Below are 27750 nucleotides of genomic sequence, written 5' to 3'. Positions count from 1 at the left end.
AGATGTGAGGAGTGAATGAGGAGCACTGCTGCCATCCCAGATCAAATACACACCAGGCGGCGCGAGGACGACAAACAGTCAAAACAGAACCTGATCTCTAGGGCAATTACCAGTGTTTGCTTAATCTTTGGAACGTGCTGTCGAAAACCAGGGTCAATGACGCCGCTTGACTCTCCCTTTTTAGCTGGGGCGAGAATAGGGATTATTACTCATTAGGACTTCACAGTTTGGTGTTTGGAGAGGGGGGGGGGGGGGGGGGGGGGGAATAGGAGGGGGAATGTGTGAAGGGAGAGGTCCCAAAGCATGATCCCCCCCATCAAACACACAGAAGAAAGAAGAGTGGGTTAACTAAGGGGTGTGTGTGTGTGAAGGATAGTAAAAGGGCATTCAAAAGTGCCATAAAAAGTACATTACATTGGTTTGAATGAACAACAACTGAAGCCCATACATGGTTCAGTTTCAACATTAAGCTCACTTTTCAGGGCTTGTGTTGGTGAACAAAGTCCTGACACAGACACTCTTTCAGTATTTCTAAGTTTTCCCGCTGGCAGTGCTCCCCCTGCGATTCTGTTACCTGTTTGTTACCTCAGCATCAATTAAAGCTATTTGAAACCTCAACCACCTACGGGCTGCTGCAACATACAATTAAGGTGGCGTGAGACCCAGGTTTACTTCACACTAATTCCACACGGCGCTTAGATGACAGTGTCGAGGGCCCTAGAGGGTTGTGTGAATGGCTTTATTGGATAGGTGAGGATTTATAATTGCTTAGATTAGTAATTGCAACAAATTCCACCCAGCCTTCAGGGTATTACAAGTTAAGTATTTAGCTGAAAGCTGAGGTGCTCCGGCTCTGATTGCTTATATAGAGAAGTTTGAATAGCGTAGAGTTGGAACAAAGTGCATGTTTAAAAGAATGACAAACAATAAGTTGTGTGGTTGGATAATTGGTATATTAAAACAAGACAGATCCGCATTATTATCCATTAATCCATCTATTATAGTTAATACAACAAAATATCTTTATTTGGGGTTTAAAACCTTAAGTGAACACACCAAAAAATTCACAACTATGATAAGCATATCTTTAAGGAATTGCAATACTTATCCCAAAAACAACTTCATTCATTTAAACTTTTAAAATTCAAAAGTTAATCTAAATATATATTCACATTTAATTCTGTCGGACCTCAGGAATCTGTTAAGGCTTTTGTAGATCATCATGCAGCTTTTGTAGAAACTTGAGGTCCTTCTGACAGAAAATACTATGCAGTTTTTTCATTTTTAAACTTAAATCCAGGCAAATAAACATATCTTTATTATGTAGCATAATTCAATTTTGAAGCCATTAATTAGATATTTTTATTCCATGAAATCTGCTTGGATAGGGTGATTGTGATATTATGACGTACTGAGGGCGGCCTGTCTAGCTTTTTTTAAATAGTTAATTAATTGTAATCCTTATTTTTTTTAATTTACTCATGTCCTTTGTTCTCATTTAGCTGCACATTTATATGGGGCTTTTATCTTTTTAGAAGCTTCCCCTTTCCTTCTTTCTTTCACCTGCACTGTCAATTTTTTCCACCCACTGCTCATCCATGCTCACTCCACATGCTCACTAAAGGTTGCGTGCCACCAATCCTGTGTGATGACAGGCAGAGATTGTACCATCAGGATAGTATTTCAGATTTCTGCAGTGTAGGTCAGAATTTAACAAAATAGTCCTTCCGTGAACTGCAATAAGGTTCAAAATGTCCTATATTTTGCCTAAAGAAATGCTCATGGTGAAAACTTACAAAAATAGGCATCTTACTCAAAGAAATGTCTCAGTTTGGATTTCTTCATCCGTCTATCTTTTTCAAATTCATCAGCCTCTACAGATTATAAATGTAAATGGGATTTTTAATGATATTTCCTTACAGAGCACAGAATATAAATTCACTTTGGCTCTACTTAAACTCAACTTTTATAGTTTAAGTAACTGCAAGTTCAACCTTTTCTCCATAGTCTGTTTCCAACTGTTCCTTCTTCCTCCTGTATAGGAACTCTCTTCTTCGCTGTCTCTTAAACACACACACACACACAAACACACACACAAAGACACACACACAAACATCTTGTGGTCATGTAGTGACTAACCCGGGGGATGAGAAGAGGTTTCATGCTGACAGGATGTCAGTGCTCAGTGGGAGATGGCTAACTAGTGGGAGCATCAAAGACCGGCTAAATCAGCTCCCTTCCACCGCATTCCTTCAAGGTGCAGATATGAAAGGGAGTATGCGCTTTGTAGACCCGCCAACAGAAAAATGTACAATATCAGATAAGATTTGAGTGTCTTTGGCAGTTAAAGAAGTAGTAGACATGTTTCTATCCATAACTATTTGTATGTTTTATTCCTGATTTCCCCCTCAAACTTCTTCAGATACATTAAACAAAACATACATACTTAACAATGTCTTACTACAGCTGTGTTCACTTTGTAGTTTACTGTTCGCTCTTTTCATTACTTTGGCAGCAGCTCCACAGTAACCACCATCCTAAAGAAAGTCTCATATACCACTCAGCGCACACGGAGGGGCCCTGTGCATGTCTGCATATATTCACCAGCATGGAGCAGTAATAGCTGTTTCGGAAAGGAAAGTGAATATAATGAGACATTTATTTGGTGACAGCTTCACTCACTGTTCCTCTGTTTCACACTCGTATAAACAGATGCCATAAATGACAAAATGGAAGTCGTGAACATGGACAGCGCTTTGATTTTGGAGGCCATGACTCAAATTGAGCTCTCTGCGGAGTAGATGTATTTCAGGTAATGTTGTTGGATACATGCGTTATTTGTGTTTGTTAGCATAAGTTTGTGCTCACACATATAGTTGTCAAATAAGTACTTTAACAACTTTCCCTCCCTGTTTTTACACAGAGTAACTGTAGGCGAGTAAACATTGACTTTATTTCATCCAAAGTAGGTTTTTCCCTTCCGCGCTTCATAGCCTTGCTATTGTGTTCTGGCCATTCTCATTCATCCCAAACTGCCGCCTCAACCCCGACTCTCCCCCGCCAAGCCCGTCACAGCCAAACAGGACCTGCTTTGACTGCCACTTAATTACGCACCGTTTTACTCCACAGTTTACCAGTCAAAAGGAGGGGCCGGCTGGGGCTATATGGAGGGGTGAGTGGGAAGGGGGAGGGGGGTCGTTGGGGGCCCCCAGTATCCTCTCCATCAATGTCGACGGCCCCCACAAAGGCCCTCCTGACAGAGGATGAGTAGTTATAATGCCGTGGCCGTGCCTGCCGCTCAAAGTCATCCCATTCCTAATTGCCCTCAGATATGGCAGATAATGGAGGGGCTTTGAAGTGAAAATGACCCCTAATGAGCGAGGGAGAGGGAGAGAGAAAGCAGGGGAGGATGTGGGACAGCCTTGGTGTGTATATGGGTGAGGATTACATGTGCTTATATGTAGAATAAAGTAGGTATATAAATGTAGGAGAATAGGAGAAGATGTGTGTTGTGCTGCGGTACTCTTCAGGTCGTCCCACTGTGCTCACAGGAGCGCGGAGAAGTCGTAGACGGGAGTCTGAGACGGACGCTCAGCAGGGGGCTGCGTCATCCATCTTCCTGGCTCGCCCCCTTCCTCACCCCTGCGTCTCCAGCGTAGCCTCCAGGCACCTGTCTCCCCCCCCCTAATGGTTTGTTTGGAGGCTCCTCTCTCCATCTTTGCTCTCCTTACATCATACTCTCCTTCCTTTCATTCTTCCTTTTTGTCCTCCGTCTGTCTACCCATCCCTCCCTTTGTTCCCATCCCTCCCTCACTCTCTGTGTTTCGGATGGACAAATTGACAATGGCCCCGCCACTGGGTCTGGCGTCAGGGCCTTCCCATACCAGCAACATGCCTGGGATTCTTTGCACCGTCCTGCATACTTTCACATGACGCCAAGGAAACTCAAATGATTTACTTACAAAGCAGTTTTCTTTTTACAGCGTGCTCCTTTTGTCATGCTCTTTGGTACTGTCTCTTGATTACCTTTTCTTTGTTATTGTGATGAAGCTCTCTCTCCTATACCTCAGACTTTGTGAGCAGGCTATAAAGTTAATTTACTCTCTTGGCCTACAGTAATACTGATACAGAGTAAATCAAAGCTTTAACACACCTTCACAAGTATTATGATATGATAGAAGGTTGTGTACAGTAGAAAGTGACAAATAACTAACTAATGATGCAACTATACGAATATATCCAACCTATACGCAACAATCAGATATTAAGAAGCTCTGTGAAAACGTTTTTGTTAAGAATTACAATAAATAAATAATAAATATTTTGTATATGATTCAAAAAAACATTAGTCGTTAAACAACAACAGACTCGTACTCCTTCTCTTGCTCAATACAACATATTAAACAGCACTATGCGTTTATTATTCCTAAACCAAAGATTTAAGCCAGAAAAAACAGACATGTTTTTGCTCAATTTCAGTGTGAACCAAAAGTATTATAACTTTTAAACAGTTTATCGTTTTACACTTGGTTTTATGCAGCATATTTATGTTTCTCCTATATTTTCATCCAGGATACTATGTTAATAGCAGAAGATATTTATTCACATTTCTAAATGTTTGCAGGATCATTTCAAAAAGGTGCTGTGCTAATGGTAATTTCATGTTTGTTCTTTTTAAACAATTGCCCTTAGTTTACATAATGTATAAAGCCTAACAAGATTTTCCCTTTGGTCTTGCTGCCATCTTGCAACACCATTAGCTCTGTTGTTGACATCCTATTGTTGTTCTAATTTAGATCCTATTGCTACTTGTTAAAGCAGAAAACCAACATTCCCCAATATGAACTGAAGTCACATCTAATGTAACTTAAATAAATATGCGCTGATTAAATCAACAATTTCTCAACATTTGCAATAAAAAAGTTCCTCTTTGAACCTGGGCAGCAGACAGTTCTAGCGACCTGTGTCACGACCCGTCCTTGTATCACAATAAAACACAACCCGCTCTGCTGATGAAACGGACAGTTGACTGTAATCTGCCTTTATCAGGCCACATCAGCCATTGTGATACTCCCTGGAGCCTTTGTCCCACTCTCAAACAAGTAGTGTTTTTGGTATGGCCTGCCATTTCAAAGGGGGCCCTCTCTTCTGGACAAAGACCAGAGACAGCGGGGCCCTCCTGAATGACAATACATTGAGGAATCAGTTGGTATTTACTGCTGAAGAGGTGGAGTGCATTAAGCCAAGAGACTGATTGTTGTTTTGTTTGCCTTTACTAATTGGCTGGAAGGCAGTAAGTCGCTGATACAATTCAGAGGGGAAACAGTGATCAGAGGAGGAGACGACGGGGAAAAAAGGAAAAGGAGGAGTGGAAACTGCAGATTAAAAAACTGCAAGGTTGGTTGGTCTTCTGAGGGCTGATGGGAACATTAAGATTATAAGGACGTGCCAGACAGTGACATGCGGTCCAACCTTGTTTATTCAAAACGAAATTATACAGTGTGTATACCCACTTGCGGAATGAGGTCATGACCCACTTTATCAATGCACTGTTATAATGTCTACACAACACGTATTAACCACCATGGTGGTGAATGATTAAAAGCAGGTTTATTTCAGGAGCGCATCCAGGATCCACTTGGGTCCCTCGTCCTTCAGAGAAACCTCAGAGGCCGTCACTCCGAGGGGAAACGAGGCCCAGAGACCCGGTTCTGTCTAACCATGGGTACTTGTCTACTTAGTAATCAGGACAAGCTGTGGGGAGACTTGGCCTAAACTCACAACCGCAATTTCTTCCTCCACTGTGGAAGAAGACCAGGAGGAATAACAGAGGGGGGAACAGTGAGCAACATTTCTTGCTGGAAGAGCAGAATAGTGATATGTTGTGAAGAAATGGAGGCCCCAGGTCTAAAAGGCGCATATTGTATATTTTTACGCTTGGGCACGCATGTGCAAATTTTTGAGTGCAACAGTTGGACCAAAGGCACTCATCGGTTTGTTTTTTGCTGAAAAGAGCTTCCCCCGAAAACAGAGACGCTACTCATCAACTTTTAGCTCAAGAAGGAGCCCAAATTGAGTGTGTGACATACAGCCGAGAATGAGACAGGAGGAGGAGGAGGTGGGGGAGCCTTGAAATCAATGGGAAAGCCAAAAAGTTGGGCTCTCAAATGGTCATGGTTGAAACCAGTATTCACAGTGAATTTCCGGCCACAGTGCCATGCCTAAGTCCCCTTGATTATTTTCTGGTTCAGGGGTTGCCGCATTTCAAAGCCTCTTCTCTGCCCACGTCTGTGATTCCGTCTTGTTAAGAGGCCTATATTTCAGCAGAGAAACACACATAAAACGTTAAGCAAAATTAAATGTGACTCTCAATCACACAAGGTTCTCAGTCTTTCACTTGGGGTGTGGTGGTGTGGAGGTGGATGTTCAGCGGTCTAGCGCTGCGACACTGACTCGGCTGATATTTGAGTGTGTTTTTAAAGTAGAAGGTTACATTTACAGTGAGACAGGGAAATCGGTAAGTCTTTTAACTCAAGAGAGCCACAGAGCTCAGTTACATTGAGTAGGTCTTTGTCCTTTGTGAGGATGCTTCAGTGGAAATACACAATTGACCTCTGTCGAATAAAATATCCAATGAATTTGATGTGAGTCAGAGCTTTTGCAAGAAGATTTTGAGTTAAATCTGAAAGTGATCCAGATTCAGATTTTGACAGGCGGACAAAATTGTTCGCCTCTTATGTGCATATTTTAATTTGTTGACACTTTTTATTGACACTTTTTATTGTTGAGCTGTGATTAGGCTGAGAAAAGTCTTACCACCCACTATCTAGTAAATGCAAATTGTCATTGTGACTATTCAAAAACAAATGTGGGAGTTTAAAATATATTAACGGGGCATTCCCCCAACTTTACACACAAGTTTCAGTTTGCTTATCAAAACTAGACATCCTCCATAAAAAGTTGTATAATTCTTCTGTGGCTATGACGGGAGCCTTTCTAAGTTTAAAACTAAAAACTACTAATTTCAGGGTTTGAGACTTGAATAGTTATTACAAACAGAAAACCTTCCTTAAAAAGGCAATAGGAGTTGCATAGGATCCAGTTCATTCGGACCTTAATACAGATTTGGAGTCAGTCAGGTAATCTATAGGCCTCTGCTAATTGGATCTTGGCCCTTCTTTTTTTTATCGGGTCTCTGCGGGCCTCTTAACAACTTTACCATGCAAATCAAAAATACTGGAGAACCCCTTTAAATATGTTACGGCTGCCTTCTCAGGCCTATGGGTTTGTTTGATGAAAGTCACGAGTCACTCAGGTATACAGTGTTATTGTGTGTGAAGATTGATCCATCAAATATCAGATAAAAGTAAAACATATAATTTTCAAAGGTCCCAACTGCTGCTGGTCATAAAAGGAAAAAATAAAGCATTCAGATGAGGGACCAAGTATCTGTTTCACATGAAGTCCCTGTCGCTGTTCATGCCACCCCCAACCCCCCTCTTCCCCCCTTCTTCCCCTCATAAGACATGAAAGAGCGAACCTCATAATAAAATGGAATAAACCATCCTCCAAGGTTGAATTGTTGTAATTACATATAATTGAGTGTTTGGCGGCAAAACCATTTCCTCCTCAGATCCCGCATGTACTTTTTGAAAATCACCATCACTTTGTTCTTGGCCCCAGCCACCGATTGACCTTCTCCAATTGCAGTCTTTCCTGAACGGCTGTGACATGAGACAGAGTGGGACTTGAGGGGGTGGGAGGTAGCGTGCTATGTTGTCACAAGATGAGTTACTCTCCACCGGTTCCATATGGTTTCAGTCATCTGTTGGGCTCATTTCTCTCTTTCCCCTTTTCTCTCTGCCTATTTATAAATACATGAAGCCGTTTGCGACGCTCTGCTCTGCCTTGGTCAGAGGCTGGGGTTAAGAATGGGAGAAACCACCAAGACACAAATTAGTTCATGTTTCATTCCAGTGTCTCCGAGGGGGTTGTTCTGGGGCAGAAGTACGTGCCTGTACAGAATACAAGTCTGAGAATGCATAATAGTGGCCATTGTTTTCGGGGTGAGTGGGTCAGCCAACAGCCTCTCAGCAGAAGAGCACAAGTTTAATTGACCTCAACTGGCCAATTGATGTCCGGGAAGAGTTTTTACTTTTGTACGCTGTGGGTCAACAAAGATTATACAAAATGATAGGCCGTTATATTGATGGAGGAGAACATTGCAGTATGTTACCTATGCGACCGCAGTGTAACAGCCTCACAATAAAATACATTTTCTCAGTCAACCCGCCGACTTGTGCTAACGCCCATAGTTCCAACATCACATTTTAACAGCTGTCCAGTAAGGATGAGGCAATGGGGCAACCAGTGGCTTGCCCTGTAAACACTTTCATGGAGCTTTTTACCCCTCAAAGACTATTGTGTCAGTGTGAACTTGTCTATGTAAGCTCTGTCAAGCTGTAATTGGATGACCGTGCAGAAGTTACAAGAAACTATTCAGTGAATCCCAGAGGTATGCGTTTAACTTAAGCTCAGAGGGGCGAAGCAGCATAACTGTCCATTGCAGTGGCGACAAAGCAACATGATTAATTCCGACCTGCACTACTTGCTCACACTAAGCCTGTGTGTTTCTGGTAAGACTCACATATTTCTACAGTAACAGGATGTGTCTTTTCAGTCCAGCCAAGGTGGTTTTTCCTTGGTTGACAGGAAAATAAACACATTATGTTGGTTGTACTAAAGACTTTGAAAACATAGATTCCCCCGAGTGAAATTTTGCGTCTTCAAAAAGAGAGAGAGAAACTTCATGATGAAAATATAATGTATGATAGTAGCATGGGTAACTGCCACACTTGAATCCATGACGTTACAGTTACAGATCTTGGGAAGGCCCCAATGTTTGCAAAGGGTTCAAAAATACTTAAGTAAGTGATAGTGTTAAATAGTAGTACAGTCATAAAACTTACAGTGTATATAGCACATAATTATAATAAGTGGCATTACTCAGGGTTCACTGAAAAAGTAATCATTAGAACCAATAAGAAGTAAAGAGATAATTACACATATTTGACTTTTGGTGGATCAAGTTAAAATGTCTCTTTGATCTTAAAAATAAAAGATTCCATGAGTTATAATGGGTAAATTATAATTCTAGTATTCATAGTCGATTTGTCAGTGGGCATCATGCATTTCTTGATTACACAGACTCCAGTCAAAAGTGCATTTCGATTGGGAATGTCAGGTTGCCATTTTCTTATGATTGGCTGATGAAAGGTATAATTTGGGACTGCCAGGACAGCAACTTCAAAAGCTTCCAATGCCATATTAGGCTGGAATGTGAAAGCTGTCCAGGCAAAAAATGATCCAATTTTCTACTGGCTTTAATTACAAAGAGGATCCCCTTTCACTGGTGGGGCAATTGCTGTCCATTTCTGAAGACCATTGTGGAAAAATGGATCAAGTCAAGCATATCCAGAATGCTTGAATCTGGACCATCTTAGTGTGGCCATGGCTTGATGATCATATTTGAAACTCACTTCATGTCCACTTTCTTTGTAAAACGACCTCCAAACTGATGGCAACAATGAAACTAGAGACCTTTTTGAGCCAAAAAAGACACAATGATAACATTGATGGCCATAGTCCAACCACTCAGTGTCCCAAAGTAGTTTAACCATTTTGTTTGTGCTTGTGGTGGAGGGTAAGACAAAATAAAATAAATAGTTAAAGGGTAATTTTCCCTATAACCGTGACTTTTTAGAAAGTTTCCCTTTCTTGGCTGTCACCCCGCCAACAAAATAAAAGCATAACTTGTGGTTAATCCCTGGAGTAGAGACATTGTGCCTGAAGCCTGTTTGTAATGGGCAATGCCCTTTCTAATCTAAATAAAGTTAAGCGTTTGTAACAGCGACTGCATTATGGAAAATCCAATTTGTGATTGCAACATCTGTACTTAACCTATTGGTAGTTCTTTGTTGGTCCAAGTGGCTAAGCCGCATGTCTTTTCCATGATTCGTTTTCCAGGCAACGTACGTGCACATGACCTTGCATGCAATGCTTATGATTCATGCGAACACTGGGTCTCGGTTATTATAGTGGTAAAAAAGAATTAACATCTAAATATTCTCTGACATGCAAACCCATGTACAGAACTCATAGATGGCCTACTGTGTATGCACACCAGAACCTGATCCTTTCCCACTGTCTCACACACCGGCACACACATGGAAACAGTCATACGCACACACAGTATTACCAACTGTAAATTAGAAATACAGCTTATGTATTGTTTGACAATACATCAAAAATAACAAATGTATTCTGTTGTTGATAATTAAATTAAACTGACATCATGAGACACAAAGGAACCTCAGATATTTGGGACCTGAGTCAAATACCTGGCACCAACACAAAATACCTTTTGGGCTCTGAAAAGACTTCTATTTGTCTCGTGACATAATGCCAACCAAAGCAAACTTGATGAGTTAAATAACCATCACGGCCAAATCTTTCCTCTCCGCCCCCCACTTGTCAAATCATGTCAGACCATATGTCACGGGAAGAAGGACGCGAAGAAAAGGGACCAGTCTCACACGTTTGGTACGTGTCCAGAGGCTCATTTGTAAGCATGCAGGGTGTGGCAGGTAAACTTCCACCTCAAAGGCAACAGCTCCCTCCCATGTAATTGCTCTTCACCAGATCAAGCTGCATGACATTCCTACAGACTGTTTCAAGTGATGACTGCTAAAAGACAGAGAGTTAACTGCCATCAAAGTGGACAATCTCCAATTTGGATCAGTGTTGGTTGTGGATGGCATTGCGTCGTTAGCTCAGATTTCAGACTACACCCCAAAATTAACAATGCAGACTGTAGAAGACACACCGACACTGAGGGAGTCAACCAAGCAAAATCCAGCAGAACATGTAAGGCAGAGCCACCGATATGCATATGAAAACGCCCTTACACAAAACAGTGTTATTTGCCCCCAAAATACGTCCTCTTATCAGAGTTGGGACCATTCTAGCGAGTCGGAGAAAGGATGCATCCCGAAGCAAAGCAGAGATAAGGGCCTTTGATAGAATTAAGCCAACGTCAAACAGCCAGAAGATGAGTCCTGTAAAGATAAAGCGGCCAGGACTGACAGGTCTGATAATAGTGCAAACAAAGAGAAAGTGGAGATTAAGGGGTTCCTTTTCAGGCAGTTAAGTGGACTGCCCAGAGGACACTCCAAAACATGGCTCATCTGTCAGGGACGGGAGGAATGGATACCATCACCAACGCTTCATCCAGAGGACAGATAGGATCAAGGAATTCCTGTAAAGAATGCTGGATCAAAGTTGAGTTCTTGGTGCATCATCAGGAGTCTACATAATCAGTATGTCTGCAGCTTTACAATATTAAAAATATCAGTTTTTAAGCAAACAGAACTTTAGTGCTTAGGTCAGACAATATTCGTGGTACATGAATAGAAACCGACTTTTAGAGCACTGATTCTCAATCATGGTAACCTACACCTCTAAAGTTGTCCAAGGGTATGTGGAAAGTTGAATTAACACAAAAACAAAAAATGAAATAGTAATTGGATTTTAAAAGAACATCCAAGTAGTGGAAGTGGAAACTGGAGAGCCAAATATGATCAATGTAGTAATTTACCATTACTAGCATGGAAAATGACAAAGTACATTTACTTTTAAGTACAATTGTGAGGTACTTGGACTTGATTTTATGCTACTTCTTACAGACTTAAAATAAATTGATAAGCAGTTCTTTGTTTGTTCTATACTCCATCCAGTTTTATGTATTTGTGTTCCATCTAATAAGGTCTATATTCCACTCATCTGAACATATTTACGGGGTGCAAGTGAAGAAGTGTGTAAGCTCATCTGATCGAGTCAGACTACATCAAACAGAAAAGGTTTGGAAAAAGCATGATCGGAGAAAATGTGTTTTTTCAGCAAATGAGGGCAAACACTGTGATTCTTCAAACATATTTTGATCTAATCAGTTGTTAAGGAGCAGCTTGCTATCCTTTTCTCCAGTCAATCCCAGAACAGCTTATGCTTGCAGTAAGCTCAATTAGTGTGTTTTATCCTGCGGTTAGATAAAAGTAAGGAAACTTTAATGCTCTGTTTGACTCCTCATATCAACACATTAGGTATCATAAACGCAGCTGTGCCTTTCCGTGCCCATAACCTTGGATCTTGAAAAGCTGCTCTCTTTCCGCAGTCAAAACTTAAAAAGTGGATGAAAGAAAATGACGAGGAGTTCATGCTGAGGCGGCAGAAAGGGAGAGACAGTCACAGCACTGGGTTCTAACACAGTCTGGCACAACACTAACAAAGGAAATGAGCAAACCACACAGCAAATAACAGACTTTTATTCAACACTCTGGGCCCCACTGCTTACATCTGGGTGCCAAGCCCCGTCGTTAACAAATACACTGAGTTATGAAAAATATTACGCACAAATTACTACATTTGTCTAGACAGAACATTATCGTTGCTTTACTTTCATTGGCATGACCAAGTTCAAATTTCATAAATATGTATATTGTTACATGTCAAACAGTTACAGCTTCCAAATTCACACTTAAGAGTAAATGACATGATTCAGTAAATAAACTACTTTCCTCACAGTGTTTAACCATACATACAAGTTGGACTTCCCTGCCAGATAAACTAAACTAAATTACACTTCCTGTAAAGAATTCCTTTTAAGAATTAAAAAACGCTGTAGTTGTAATTCGCAATTTTATGGCACATGGTTTTCAGCTGGGAAAATATTTAGGTTATGTGAGCTTTTGTTAAAGTGTCATTTTTTACTTTGTACTCAGAAGTATACAGTCCACTTGCCCAATATTTCATACAAGAGTGTAGATGAGACCTTACTTTAACAATGTTTGATTGATGTACATTATTATAACCAGACAAAGTGTGTGAGAATATAAACTACACTGACTGGCTCGTTATGGGAATGGCAATACAAAATCATTGAAACGACACACAAATATGCTGACTAAGAATAAGATTCAGTTAACTGTGGAGACCATACTGCCTTCAAGAGGGATAGTCTCTGAAAAAGACATTACAAACAACCCAACATATTACACGGTCCATCCAAAGCCTTTTATTCCACATTTTGGTTGCTTTCACCCTCTTCGATTAAGGCCAGCAGTACACTGAGTAAATGGCTTTACAGGACTCTCATAAAACATTTCTGTATGTGTTATAATGAGTAATAATGATTAAAGACTATATTCAAAGCTACATTGGTAACATCTTGCCTGGTTGGAGGTGGAAATACTGTAAATGAAAAGTTACTTAGCACCACTACTATTATTATCTATTTAACCTTTTCAGAAACAATCATGTTGAAATCCTATACTGTAGTATCCACTCATTTTACTGTTAGTAAATGTGTATATTTATTTCTATTCCTTTCCTTCTGGGTTTTCATGTTGTTGGGGATTTGACTTGGTTTTCTATTTAATATATTTATGACTTTTCAGCTTTATCCATCCAGAGCAGCCAGAGAGAGTTCGTTTGTAGAGTTTTTTTCCCTAGATGAAGGAAATATGTGTGTCCTCTTGAGGATTCCCCAGATTTAAGCTGATGAAGAAGAAGCCTATAAAAGTGGTTCGACACAAATAAAAATAAACTAATGAACCAAAACGTATTGTATGAATAATTCAAAAACCTGGCATGATGCAGGTCAGCTAGTAGAAAAGTGTTTTTCATGACAACTGGAGGCGGAGATCTGTGTTCCTCATTCAGACAGGGAAACCTAAAGACCTTGGACTGTATGTTTGTGCAATATGTAGGATGTGTGAGCATATGTTGTCCTTTCTCACTTTTGTAAGTGTATGCTGTGGCTGAGCTGTGTGAAGGTATATTTACGTCTAGATGGATGTCTGGACATGTTTATTTATTTGCATTCATTTGTTAGAGAAGTCCATACACAGTGTTGTGTTTTTTTACTTTTATTCACTGTTATATTGCTGTTTCTATGTCAACATATAATCAATTTAAGCGATAATACAAATTCACAACAAAACAAAAGGTTGTTCACAAATACATTTCACAAGAAACAAACCGAAGCAACAGGTCGTTCTTTAGTTACTTCAGTTCTTTGACAGTGGCGGCTCTATTGTCTTTTTCATCATCTTGATTTTAAGTGTGTAATATTCTTCTTGCAGCTTTAGAACTCTCTCTTGTCTTCTTAGTACTGACATTTCCAAATCCAATCGCTCTTGCAGCGTTGTGCAGTTGCCTGGAGATGAAGAAGAGCAGGAGGTTTCCTGGTGTTCTGCAGAAGCTGCAAAGTCAGCAGCACGAGGAGAACTAAAATGCATTGCGATTGATTTTGGGAAGTTAGCAAAAACAGTCATTTTCTGTTCTGCTGGAGAACTTGATGATCCTGTATGTGTCGGGAGGTCAAGCTCTCTCAGGGGATGACTGGTGGAGAATCTTTCATCAACTGAGTGCTGATTTCCATCTTCATCACAACTGAAAAAAGGTGGTCAATGATTAATACAATTTCTAAGAATTGTCCATTCATCCTCAAGGTTCATGATTGGTTAATCAAATACCTTTTCTAAATGGCCTCTTGTTATTGAGTTTAATTTGTCCAGGTTGTGAGATTACACATTGGACTTTGTTTGTGGTGTGCTCACAGCACTGACACATTTGATTTGATAAATGAATGTAAGCATCTATTGAAAGAAACAATATTCTCAGAATTTTCACAGGGGATTATATATTTGTACAAAGTTGCACTTAAAAATGTTCAAAGTGAGGTTTGTCTATTAACCAAATGAATTCAATAAGAGTCTATGCTTTGATTGGGGTTAAAAGACCCAAATTACAGATTTTAAATGAATTACCGCATAGAATTAAGTTTGTTTTGATTCGGTCTCGGCACACACAACAGCCAACAATGTTTTACCTGTTATGTTGAGTTTCCACCAGTCCTGAGATTGAAGAGTCTTCTCCATCCTGTTGCAGCCTGTCTGAGAGGTTCATCACAGAAACCACTACCTGAGTCACAGCACTTAACTGCTCCATGGACAGGCCTTCTGTAAGTGAATAATCATGTTGTGCATGAGGTAATGAACATAATCACATATATTCAATTAAAACTGTGCGGATGTCAATCAGCCCATTTCCTCTTCTAGATGTTTATTTTTTAACATGTGTTTTTCCTCCAGCCATCCCCACATATCCACCCTCAAGGTTTACATTTAGACTTAATGATACCTTTGTAGCACATTTTATTGCTATCAAACTGCATATTTTCCTTACCTGTATTTGATTGGCTTCTGTGCCGTTTGATCTCCTCCCTTGACTTTGACATTAGATTTTCCCACTTTTTGTTACAGTCAGACACTGTACGCTGAAACAGTGGAAAGGCTTCATTTATGGCTTGGGTTATTTCCTCCCAGCCTTTCCTTTTATCCTGTATTGTAATTCCAGTGCTGCACTTCCCTCTGATTACGTCCTTCTTCTCTTGCATTAGCATAGCAAGAAGAAGACACTCCTGGTCTGTCCAGTTGGGTCTTCTCTTCCTGCTGGACATCCCTTCAATAAGTTGTAGTGGCATTTTTTTCTGGAAGAAACAAAGATAGATTATTAATTTCCAGTATGCTGCTCCATAATACATCCTTAATTTAGTAACGTTGGTGCAAAACATGTAAATATGCCATTAAACTGTATGATCTATCTGACAGGTTAAGCCTACCACTTAAGTGTTTTTAGATTTAAGGTATAAAATAAGAGATTTTCGAAGTTTTAAGGTTTTGTTCACCTGTAACTCAATGGCGAGCGACGAGCAACCTGAGAGCAGGTCAGCCTTTCTCAAAATGTAAATACTGCGAGGTACAGTACACGCTACATTCATTAATTACTGATAAAAACCCTAAGGTAAAATGTAAGGCTTTCTTCTCCGTCTCAGGGAAAATCCACAGCGTCGCAGGAGAGTGACGTCGTCTCTTGGTGACGTGTCGATTTGTTTACAGCGCTGCAGCTTCACAGACATGGCTGTGGATATAACTTTACTTTTCAAAGCCAGTGTTAAGACTGTAAAAACCAGGAACAAGGCGATAGGAATCGGCCTAGACTCTCCTAAAGATGACATTTTCAAGAGGAGCAGACCCAAGATAGGCTTCTCTCCGAAGGCGAAAGAAGTGGTGAGTGTTTCCTCAAGCTAACTTTAGCTAACCGGGCTAGCATCGGCACAGACTGACTTTACTTGTAATGACAGCTACAAACTGAAGTGGTTTAGCGACAGTGTTGCTCATGTTGAACTATAAAAGCAACAGTAAGTTTATGACATGTGTACAGGAAGTTCATCTGTTATCCAGCATGCTCGATGTCAAAGTGAAACTGAATGCTGATGTTCAGTACAGTGTGTACCAGCTGTTCGCTGTTAGCAGGCCGTCTCTGAGCAGTGCATATCATTATACAACTTTATTATGCAATGTGAATGAGTGTGCAAAATGGATGAAAAAACCTCTACGACATTATTTTATATGACGACACAGAACATGCATTAAATATCTCATAATTATGACACATTCATCAGAATCATTCACATACATATACAACCCTGCATTGCCATAACATATCTTCAGCTGACGCATGTATATAATCCTGAAGCAGATATCGTTTTATTGTTCAACACTGATTCAATTAATGTTCTTAGCTGCTGTATGTGTAGTTGGAAAGAGTTGATGTGTTGTTACAGCTGCAGCTGTATTATATGCACTCTTCTGATTTCTGTTCAGTTCTGAAAATAGCAGCCTACTTTTACGATTATTTTACATAATAGTATTACACTTTCATATATGAAAAAGCTCTTTGTACAACAGTTACTCAATTCTGTGAGAATATATTGGCTATAAGTTGGTTTAGTGTATTAACGAGTGTTGTCGAAATGCAATAAACCAGGTTCAAATCTGAGTCTTTGTGCAAGCAGAATATAATTTATATCAAATGTTTCCTCTTTAAGAAACAATTTCACAAATTTTTACAAGAAAAAAATTACTTTATGGTCTTGACTATGTATACTTTAATAGTTATCATTCATTTAATTCCGAAATCGTACCATTACTTAGTGAGTCATAACTTTATTTTCTCCCTGTGAACGTTTTAACTCTACTTAAAAATGGTATTACTTTTCCTTAATCGGCATTAGCGATGCTCTGGTTTTCTGTACAACAAAATTCAATTTAAAAGGATGCAATGTCATCTTATGTTTTTAAAACAAAGTAGCTTTCCACATAGCCATTACTTACCCAATGAGCTTCTTTCCTTTCTGTAACCCATCTCTGCAGCATCTCACAAAGCATTGAGATATTGATGTATATGTATATACTGTATATATCCAGTCTATGATGTTGCTACATACTTCAAACTAAATGACTCAGTCACTCAGTTATATCCATGTCTGCTAGTCTTCTTTGTGACATGCCTGTTTGACCGTTTTCTTCCTGCAAAACTTGAGCAAATTATGCCCAGCGATTATTATTGCCAGCAGTGAAGGCAGTTGTTTTTAGCTTGTGAATCTGTGTGTGTGTCATTATGGCAATACTTCCTCACTGAGACACTTACTGTAGCAGGAACTATCACAGAAGATGTTTTGAATGCTTTGCCAGGTTTCTATATTTGGGTCCACATGTCTTTGGACAGATGTGTCTCTGTGATAGCACTGCAACTCAGCAAGATACAGTCAACTTAATAGATGTTGGAAAATTGGTGTGGTTTGATCAAGGGTCCCATACACACACACACACACACACACACACACACACACACACACACCCCTGGCCAAATTTGACATTTGCGCTAGAATGATCCCATCACAAAATGACTGCAAAGTTACAACAACTTAGAAGATAAATAAAACACTAACGGCCCGTCCACACAGCGGCGTGCGTTGACGCTTCACCATTCACTTTGAATGGGGTGACGTCACTTTTCGCCGAACTGCATTGTGGGAAGCGACGCGGAGCGTTGCTGGCGTGGCTCGCTGCAAAAGTTGAGCAATGTTCAACTTTTGACGCCTCGGCAGAAGCGTCAGCCAATCGAATCATATGCCAGTACAAGCTCTAGCCAATCAAACCGCTGCTTGTGAGTCAGGGGCGGGAGATTCATGTGATTGGTTGTTGGTCGAGTTTCAGACACGCCCGCCGGCAAGCGACAACGCACGCCGCTGTGTGGACGGACCGTAACACTATTTTTACTACAACCTCGGTCAGAATTCATCAATTTTCAAATCTTGCCAAGTGTGGGCAGTTCAGAATAAATGACTGCTGTGCTTGAGATCTGGCAAAACAAAAGATAAGTTGTTGGAGGACGAAAATCACTTTTGGGCCCAAATGTCCGGACTCAGCAGTTTTGAGCCCAGAATGTTTGATGCCAACTGTCAGGTCCGAGCGCCACTGCTCCCCCACTGACTGGCCCGGGTCTGAGTCTTTAACCGACCCAGAAAAATTACACAATGCGATCTAGAATTTAGGCTGCAGTGGCCCAAACGTTACAAAAAAGGTCAAGAGCATTAAGCTCCCTTTATTAAGACTTCAAAAGTATGTCACATGTGATTCTCTAATTGAGGTTCTGAGACAGCCTCAATGGTTGGAAGCAGGAGATGGATTATTTGTGAATAAAAGGCTTCGCTTCATGTCGTGAGTTCTGCTTCTGCAGCCAAACGTCCTTGGCCTGCCATGAATATCATGAACACAAACCTCTTCAAAGGCACCTTGAAGAACCACTTTACGTTTCCCTCGGGGAGTCAGGACTTTAAGTTGTACCTGATGTCTCCAACCATCAGTCTCAGGCAAACATGAGCCCGGTCGCAGCAGCTCTGCACAACCAAGGTTTTGTTATGTTCTGTTACATTTATATTAGAAATGGTGGTTTATTAAAAGCAGTGGTGCTGATTCAAAGAAACCCAAACCTATCCTGTGGTGCCTGCCCTCTGCTCGCCTCCCCCCTCCGCTGTCTCCTTCACGCTGCGGATATTATCTCAAACCATCTCGGTGAAGCAGCTTTTGTAGAAATTGAAATTGGGAGTTTGGAATGTCCTGACTGTGTACAGTTATGTCGCGGTTTTTCACCCGCAACTCAACTATCCGTTCTTCTCGGCGCGGCCTGACTTTAGGCAGCATTTTTTGGGCAAGTCCCCTCTTCACATGTACGATTCCATAAACATACTGCAATAACATTTTCTTTCGGCTCTTGGACAATTTCTTGGGGAAAGCCGATCCTCCCAAGAGCCAGTGATTAAAGGTGGAAGATCAAAACAGAGAAAATATTAAATTAGGTCCCCAGTAACAATGTTGACGGCCGGCACCTAATGCAGAACAGATGTGGTTGCCCTTCAAGACATGCATAACTCTCCAAAGTTCCCACTGAAGCTTCACAAAAATAGAAAGAAAACATCAAAGTTGACATACACAGTGGTCCTATGAGGCTTTTTCCCACTCAAAAAGCGCTTCAATGGGAAAGGGAATGTAGATCATTTCAAGGCCATAGAAAAAAGGCTTGATTGACTAATAAGAGGGCCAATGCGTTCAGGGTGGGGTTTGGTCGGGGGAATCTTCTACCTCGAGGCTCATAGGGGTCGGTTTGGGGCACTGTGATCTCCATTTCACCGCTCACCTCGTCTCTCTCAGCAGCATGCTGCCCTTCTCAAGTTTAAATGGAGGGGGTCACTTCAAAATTGGTAAATTGTGTGTAGAAAATAGTGCTTGGCTCCCCACTGTGCCTTTAGTATTGGTATTCTGAAATTGGCCCCTTCTCACTGTGTTTTCTTAGAAACCCTGAAAAGTGTGGCCAAGAGCCAGCACTTAAAAATATGCTGTGCTGGCTATGATAGCTTTCATATTGAAATAGTTTGCTTTTTATATGCTAAAAACGTTTAGTTTAGAATCTAATTGACTTTACTTTTAAGGGTGGTGAAGATCCAAATGTTTGTTCACATTTTGGAATTCAACTCAAGTTTGTGGGATGCTCTGGAATATATCATCCCAAAGAATGTCTGATTATGAAAGTCAAATGTTTCCTCAATGAAATACACTGGGATATGTTAAATCAGTTATGGCGCAATCAAAGCAGGAGACCGAATTGAAAATGGTCTGTAGGATCATTTTGTATTTGATTGATGTTGTCATGCGTATGAAACCGGAGCATATCGGCAGATCTTTTGCATTTAACAGCTCATGTTAAAGGCATAGTGTATAGTAGTATACAGCATATAACATTTATGAGTTTACATTAATGTCAATCATTTAGGGAATAAAGTGCATATTTGCAATGCTCTTTTTTTCTTGACCATTTTTACCAGGCCTCTTATAAAAAAGTTACACATTTAATACGTGTATGGCAAAAGCAAAAAGGCCTGTAGCCAATATATTTCCCTACTTGAATAGTCACAAAAAATTGTTAAGAAGGTTAAACATCATTTATTTAGCGAATAAAATGCTAAACTCTGACTTTGATCTATATATTGAAGAGTAAATGTTAAAGCTGATTAAATGCAATTCTAAAATCTTATTTTATGTACAAATATTTACAAAATCACCACCAAGGGGAAAACCAGAATAGTCTTTCCATTCCCAAACGTTCCCCTTTCATTTCAACACAAGTCACCAACATATTGACACACAGGTAAAACGTGCAGCTGTCAAAGCGGGTCTTCCCCCGGTCAGGACCCCAGCCATGGGGAAGTGATTTTCTGGGATCACCCTGAGATGAACATGCTGCTAAATGTTCTCTTTACCAGTTGGCCTAATCTCTGCACTGTTTTCTCATGAAAGCCAGGCAAATTGAATGTTGCGGCATCTGCTGTCAGGCCTGAGCAAAACCTTGATTTAGTTTCACTGCGTGCAACAAAATGCTTTTGCATGATTCCTAAAAAGGAAAATAAAATAGGAAAAAGTGGTGATACACACATTTACAGATGCATGTCCAACTCTTAATCACGAGACGGACACCAGATACTCGGCAGGCTAAATAGTCTAAGCGGAACAGAAGTAATGTTGAGCTCAATATTCAAGACTCAATTTAAACATGAAGAAACACTAAAGCGACAGCTGTTGACGCTTTTTGAAGAATGCCGTCCGGCTTTGTCATTAGACAAATCTTAGTTAGTGTGATTTACACTGACGGAAATACTTCCAATGCAGATGACAGGAGGCTGCATACCTGACCCTGACACTTCAAAACACAGAGAGTCTGAACCATGAAACTACAACAGATGTGTTCTCTACTTAGAGACTCTGGTGTGTTTTGTTCCCGATTTAAGATGGTATGTTGCTAAAAGACATGCGGTATTCATTGTGTGTTCTCATTTCACATTCATATTGACTGAATAACAACAAACATGTTGTTTACTTTCCATTTGTGGTCGCAATTCATCATGAGTACCGGTAGATGAAAGAGATTGTTGCAGACAAAGGTCAACAGATAGTTTTTAAAGTCAGGCTGGGTTACTGCTGCCTCAAAGGTGCAGACACTATAAATCCTGTTGTTTTTAATGAGGCCTGAGTGTTGCAGTGTTGTTACAATTTGTCTTCCACACAGCTGAATATCTGTTGTTTGTCGGCGTACACACGCTTATAATGGCTTTCTCCATTATTGAAGTGATCAATTGAATTACTGTAGAAGATGGTGATAGGAGATTTACTTTAATGCGTAATTTATGGCTTTCTTTTTTTGCGACCAAACTTGACATATAGAGTCCAGAGAAAGAAAGATGCTTACAAATTTAACAATTTGCCATTGAAGATATACCAAATACAATTGTTTGTAGGGCTGCTCGATTATGGCAAAAATCATAATCTCGATTATTTGAGTCAATAATTGATATCACGATTATTAAAAACAATTATCCATTTACTTTGAAAACATCCATTTATTGAAAAAACAGTTGATTACCCTGAACTTTAAGTATAATTCAACTGAAAAACCAATACAAAAATAATCGTTTCATTTCGATTATGTTGTTTTCATAATTGTTGCAAGCCAAAATCGTAATTGTGATTAAAATACGATTAATTGAGCAGCCCTAGTTGTTATTTTTTTTTTTTAAATAATAATATATATAAATCAAAATAACAAAAATGGCACCGGTTAGAGATCTGACAACCAGGTTTGAAGTTTTAAAGATGGCCATCGTGACTACAATAGCCGTATTAAGTAATTAGCCTTATTGAAGCGTGTAATTATTTTTTAATCATAGCTATGTTCAAAGGAGATTATAAACAATCTGAAACTGCTGACCTGAAACAACCCATGACTTGCACGCACAGTTCAAATTACTTGACAGAAATAAAAAGCAAGCTTTAAAAGAGGTACCTTCCCATCGTAGATCCAGCGTGTGTGCAACCCCAGATTTTACACTTTAAAAGAAACGTTAGGCTTGATGTGAGTACAACCAGTTACTGAGGTATTACAGCCAGCAGGTGAAGAAGAGTGTCTAACTCAAAACACCAAGTATTTGGGATGAAGGGAACTGGTTGATTTTGTTTAAAGAAAACTCGACTGTAAAACAAGTTCAGGAATACTTAGAAGGAATAACAAACATTATTAACACAGTGTTGCATAAAAGTGTTGCATTTTTTTTTTGAATGGCTTTGAATTTCTGATTGGCATTTTTTTTAAATTAAATGACACATTCAACATTTATTTATTTATTTATGTTGTCTTCAGTGGTTTCCAGTTTTTTACGAGTTACATGTGACAGTCTCAGCCAATCCATTTGTTTCCTTTGTTGAAACAAGATTGAGTTGCTTCAAAATGAATGTGTCCAAAGAATACCTTTCTCAGTGCTGACTACACATTCAATTTCAGTTACCGCGTTGTTCATTATAAATATTGGTCAAGATTTGACAGTCTTGTGTTTGTCTCAGTTTTATACTCTCTTAGTTAACAATATAACATGCATTGTCTCCACTGATGACCCTCAGTGTTTGTTTGTTCTACGTTGATGTTCTGTTCATGATCTGAGCTGCATGATCAAAAATGAACCAACATCAAGAGTCTATACAAGCGCTGCTAACTACGGCTTTGACTTATCCAGTGGAAATCCAAACACACTAATGCAACTTTAGCACATAAAAAAAAGAAAAAAGCCAAAGACCCTTTTCATAAATAATCTTAAAAGTTTTCTTTGGTACATTTTTTTGTTTGTTTACAAAGCTGACTAAAGCAGTTTAACTGTGAATAGACATAAGAAGACAAAACTAAACCCATTAGAGAGTCAGACATAAACATGATAATAAAACCAGCATGCGGCAGAGTCTTCTCCACTGAAGCATCCTCTGTGTATCGGGCCCACATACTGAAACACAACATCGCATGGCGTCAGTACGGATCGCCCTCGGTCAGGACACGCAGAGACTTAAACCTCATCATGAACTTCTGTCAGTTACCTGGATTTAACAAAACAAAGAGCCATCCAAGCTCTTTAGAAATCTGCCAGCTAAGCCTTTTTCTCTTTTTCTTCCTCATAATAATCCCCCCTGATGGTTTGTTTGGGCTCAATCGTGGCTGGAGGGAAACAGGGGGAAGGAGAAAGTGAGGAGGTAAAGTGGGGGTCTTTGATGATGACGAGATTAGATGTAGCCCGGCAGACTGTCTCCTTCTGCCGTCGCTGAGCCCGGCCTCACACACGCACCTATGGCGGCTGCACGTATACACACACACTCGCATATAGCAACATACACACATATACGAGGAGCCACATGCACAAGGCCACCCCCTTCCTCATTGTTGAAGAATTACTTGCTCTTTAGGGTCTTAAGTTACAAGAGCAATTGATCCCTCTGACCCCCTGCAAACCCTCGAGGTTGTGCTGGGAATCGGAGCTCCAATGTATACACACAGGAGACAGCTCAACCCCCAGAGCAGCACTCTTGACACTCCCCGGCACCCCCACAACACACACACACACACACACACACACACACACACACACACACGCACATTGTGTATGTTGTTCCAATGCTGTGGATTTAGCACTGCCTGCTGGGCAAAAAGGTGCAGTACCATGGACTTAATTCTGCTGGAAAATATAGTTTGTACATAAATAAAAGGTGAAGCCAAGTGCTAATTGCTAACAGAAAATATAGTTTATAGTCAAAGATAAAATAACGCTATGTAAGAAATTATATTTTCCACTTTGTGGCAGGCACAAAAACAGAATTACTGCAACTTCAAAATGTGCCTCCACAGCGTTTTTTGTGGTTTTAACGATTTTACCACCAGTCTGGATATACTTGAGATTGGGGAGTCGATGGATTGATATAATCATATCATGACAATCTGTTACATTGTACGCACCTGAAAGTCTTGACAAGCTGTGCGTCCTTTTTAAAGATTGAATTAATATATTGACAGGAAGATAACCCTAGGGCATCTACGGATCGTTTCATCAATCATTTGTTGATAGTTAGTTAAAAGTTAAGTCAAGTTCCCAGTATGTCATGAAATATAAAACATTTTAAATTCATGATCAATGAAGACTAGGAAATCAACATGTTCACTTTCCGAAACCTGGGGTCGGTGAGTTTATTTTCTTGCCATTTTTCTTTTTTTAAATGATTCAATATTCTTCTCAATATTCTCGCATTATTTAATTATTAGATTTATTGTAGATGTATTTTTTGGAACATTAGGTTAATCCATTAACTCATTGTTTTAGCTTTAGTACTCGTAAAAACGAAATGCTCGTTTTGATAATAAATAAAACCAATCAAAATCACAGAACAGCAAAAATGAAGCAAATGTTATTTGTCTCCTCTATGAGATACTTAGTGGAACGGCTGAATGCATCATCTATTTGCTGAAAATACATTATTAATAACATTGGTAAGAAAGGATAGATTATTCTTTTAACACGACTAACCAGAACATGTGACTGTGTCTGAAGTTTTGGAAAATCCATCTCGCAGGAGTTTGCTTCAAAATGTCCTTATTCACTGAGACACTACATGACAGGCGCTGTTTTCAGAGACTTTGAACCATAATAACGGTTCTCTTCTCCACTGAACCCCCCTCTATGCTCAACTGCTCTGAACAACAATTAACTCTTGACCTCAAATAATTGTATTATTACAAGGGTCGGCTTGCCTTAACAGCCCTTGCCTGAGTGAGTGCCCCGCAGCAGTTTCATACGTCACTGAATTAGCTGCTCCACCAGAAGAAGGAGCGCTAGGTCTCTAACAAATTGCTCGGCTCTGTTTGTCTTGACACCTTCTTTCTGCGTCAGGAAAAAAAAAACATGTCATTTTTCAAACGTCAGCTCGCATAAAACACTGCTTCAGGTTACCGTGACGCTAAAAATGAATGTTTGGAGACATTATTAGACGGCTGGTGCCAGGTTACCCCCTTACAGCCAAGGCAATTTGATAATTGAGGTTGTTAGAGTGAAAAAAAGCTGAACTCTGAAGACAGCGTCGTTATGTTATCAAAATAATCTCCCACGCTCTGAGGTCGCTGTCACAGTCAAACTCATTGTGTCATTTTTCAATCCTTAGCTTGTCTGGAGTCCTGTCTTCTTGTGGATCCAACAGAGCCCGCTGTGTGCGTATCCACAGCCACTTGTAGCCTGCCAGCACAGCTCTGTGGACGGGGAAGCAATTTGGTCTTTTTTAATATTTGACCGAATTACAGGAGCAAATATTGGATTGAACCAAGTTTCCTCTGGTTTGCCTGTGCACACATACACTTGGACGTTTTCCTCGGTGATAAATAGTAACAGATCGTGAATTTAAAGCTTATTAGAGATGGCTCTGTCAGTGCTCTGTATGCCGCCACTCACGGTTTTATTCATGAGAGCTGTTTGACGGCTAAATTGCAGGTCTGATTTTTGTTGTATGTCCATGGCTTAATGAATTGTCGAAAGCAAATATTGAGAATTCACAGAGATAGACAGACATTGGTCGCCTGTCACATCCAATGAATACAACATTACATGTTTGCTCTGGCTCTGTCTGAACATTGGAAATAGTTTCCTGGTACACGCTGAAAAACACTCTTAAGCCGCGTTGACGCGCTTACATTAGAAACAGCAAATGAGGCGCAACATTTAAAGAACTCGTTGACATGAGGATAATCAAGTAATGCTTCTTCTTCTCGCTTTATCTTGGCAGATCACGAACATCACCAAGCTCAAAGACTTTCTGCTACAACACAGGAAAGATTATGTGAGCGCCGGAAGGTAAGCCTCTCCAAACAGTCGCAGTAATCCTCCACAATCAACGACAGCAGCGGGGAAAACCCTCCAAGGCTGCAGGGGGAGGGGGGGGCTGCTGAAGAGACACAAAACTCAGAGGTCAGGGGTCAGGGCTACTTAAAGGTACCATCAAATATGTCTCCAGTGTGTATGTGTGTGCTGCAGGGTCTGTCTGCTGGCACAAGGTCAGCAGCGAGGAGGGTGGTCCTAAGGCAGGCTCCAGTCTAATTGTCTGGAATAATTGAGCTGCAACCAAGTGGAGAACAAATCACGCCCTGGGACTAATCCGGGCCTTCCTCCCTTCAAGGCCCCCTCTGTGTTCTGTAGGTGTGGGTGTGTGGAGTAGCCTCTGTTTCGTTTCGTTGTTGATAAAGCCCCAACAGAACACATTAACTAAACATTGGAGATGTCAATGGTTGGAGCGCAGCAGTATTTAGTGGTGGGAAAATCCATCAAGAAGCCATCAGTGGTGTGTGGTAGTCTCGTCTACCATCAGCCGTGCCTGTCTTCTAATTTTCTTATCAACTTCCTTCTTCCTCCACACTTTGACTGAGCCTGACAGAATGATTATACACTGTGGATTCAACTGAATTCATTCACATTTTGATAGCATTAGTGTAGATGGTCATCATTTCAGACAAATGATGGCTAAAGTGAAATAAAAGTCTTATTGACAGTGCCATGCTATAGCATTTAGTGACTGCATGTTGACCAAAGCATCTCCCCTAGTTCACCACAGTTATGGTAAAGGATGACTTGTTTCACTTATCAATCTGCCTTTGTCGGGGTCATGTTTGTTTTATTTAGAGGCAGCAACTCGTAGTTATTTTCAATATAAATGATCTTTCAATCAATCAATTAATGTTTATTTATATAGCCCAATATCACCAATGTTACATTTGTCTCAGTGGACTTCACAGTTTGTACAGAATATCAGTATGACAATATGACACCATCTGTCCTTAGACCCTCACATCGTACAAGGAAAAACTTCCAGAGAAAACCCCACAGTTTAAAGGGGGACATAGCAGAAACCTCAGGGAGAGCAACAGAGGAGGGAGCCCTCTCCCAGGACGGACAGACGTGCAATAGATGCCGTGTGTAAATCGAAGAGATAATACATTTACAGCATAGGTAGACCAAATGTTTGGAAATGCATGTGTCTATAATAAGAAGATGAATCCCAGAGGATGTCAACAATCCTGTGGGAGCCATCAGGGAAGTAGTATGATGAGTCAGACAGGACCGCAGTGACAGGTTCAGCCACGACTCGAAGTCCAGGACTCAAATCAGGACTCAGGATCAGCCACGACTCCGGATCCCGGCGTAGATAGACACCAAAAAGAAATTTTGGGAAGCTGGGTTATTCAGAACATGAGTACACAGGTACAGACAGACAGAAGGAAGAAGTAAGATGTCCCCCAACAGTCTAAGCCTATAGCAGCAAAACTAGGGGCTGAATCTAATCAGCCCTAACTATAAGCTTTATCAAAAAGGAAGGTCTTAAACGCACT

The 27750-nt window shown here is 40.3% G+C and overlaps 2 protein-coding genes across 2 annotated transcripts in view; one reads left to right on the top strand and one right to left on the bottom strand.

Annotated features, from left to right (window-relative positions):
• Positions 1–12983: 12983 nt before the first annotated feature.
• LOC104961954 (uncharacterized) lies at positions 12984–16020 on the bottom strand. The gene is made up of 4 exons (XM_010790324.1): positions 15806–16020; positions 15304–15607; positions 14948–15077; positions 12984–14508 (listed from the first exon to the last, which is right to left on the bottom strand). Exons 1-4 carry the CDS (start codon positions 15896–15898, stop codon positions 14124–14126), a joined length of 912 nt encoding a protein of 303 aa, XP_010788626.1. The 5' UTR covers positions 15899–16020; the 3' UTR covers positions 12984–14123.
• The window catches only part of stx18 (syntaxin 18), a 19298-nt gene continuing 7434 nt past the window's right edge, over positions 15887–27750 (top strand). Inside the window, exons 1-2 of the mRNA XM_010790325.1 lie at positions 15887–16187; positions 26154–26221. Coding sequence (XP_010788627.1) covers positions 16035–16187; positions 26154–26221 — 221 coding nt within the window. The 5' untranslated portion in view covers positions 15887–16034. The remainder of the gene's footprint in view (positions 16188–26153; positions 26222–27750) is intronic.

The sequence above is a fragment of the Notothenia coriiceps genome, unplaced genomic scaffold (assembly GCF_000735185.1).
Source record: "Notothenia coriiceps isolate Sejong01 unplaced genomic scaffold, NC01 NC01_scaffold00034092, whole genome shotgun sequence".
NCBI lineage: Eukaryota > Metazoa > Chordata > Actinopteri > Perciformes > Nototheniidae > Notothenia > Notothenia coriiceps.
Note: the sequence above shows the minus strand (reverse complement) of the source record. Positions and strands in the feature narration are given on the sequence as shown.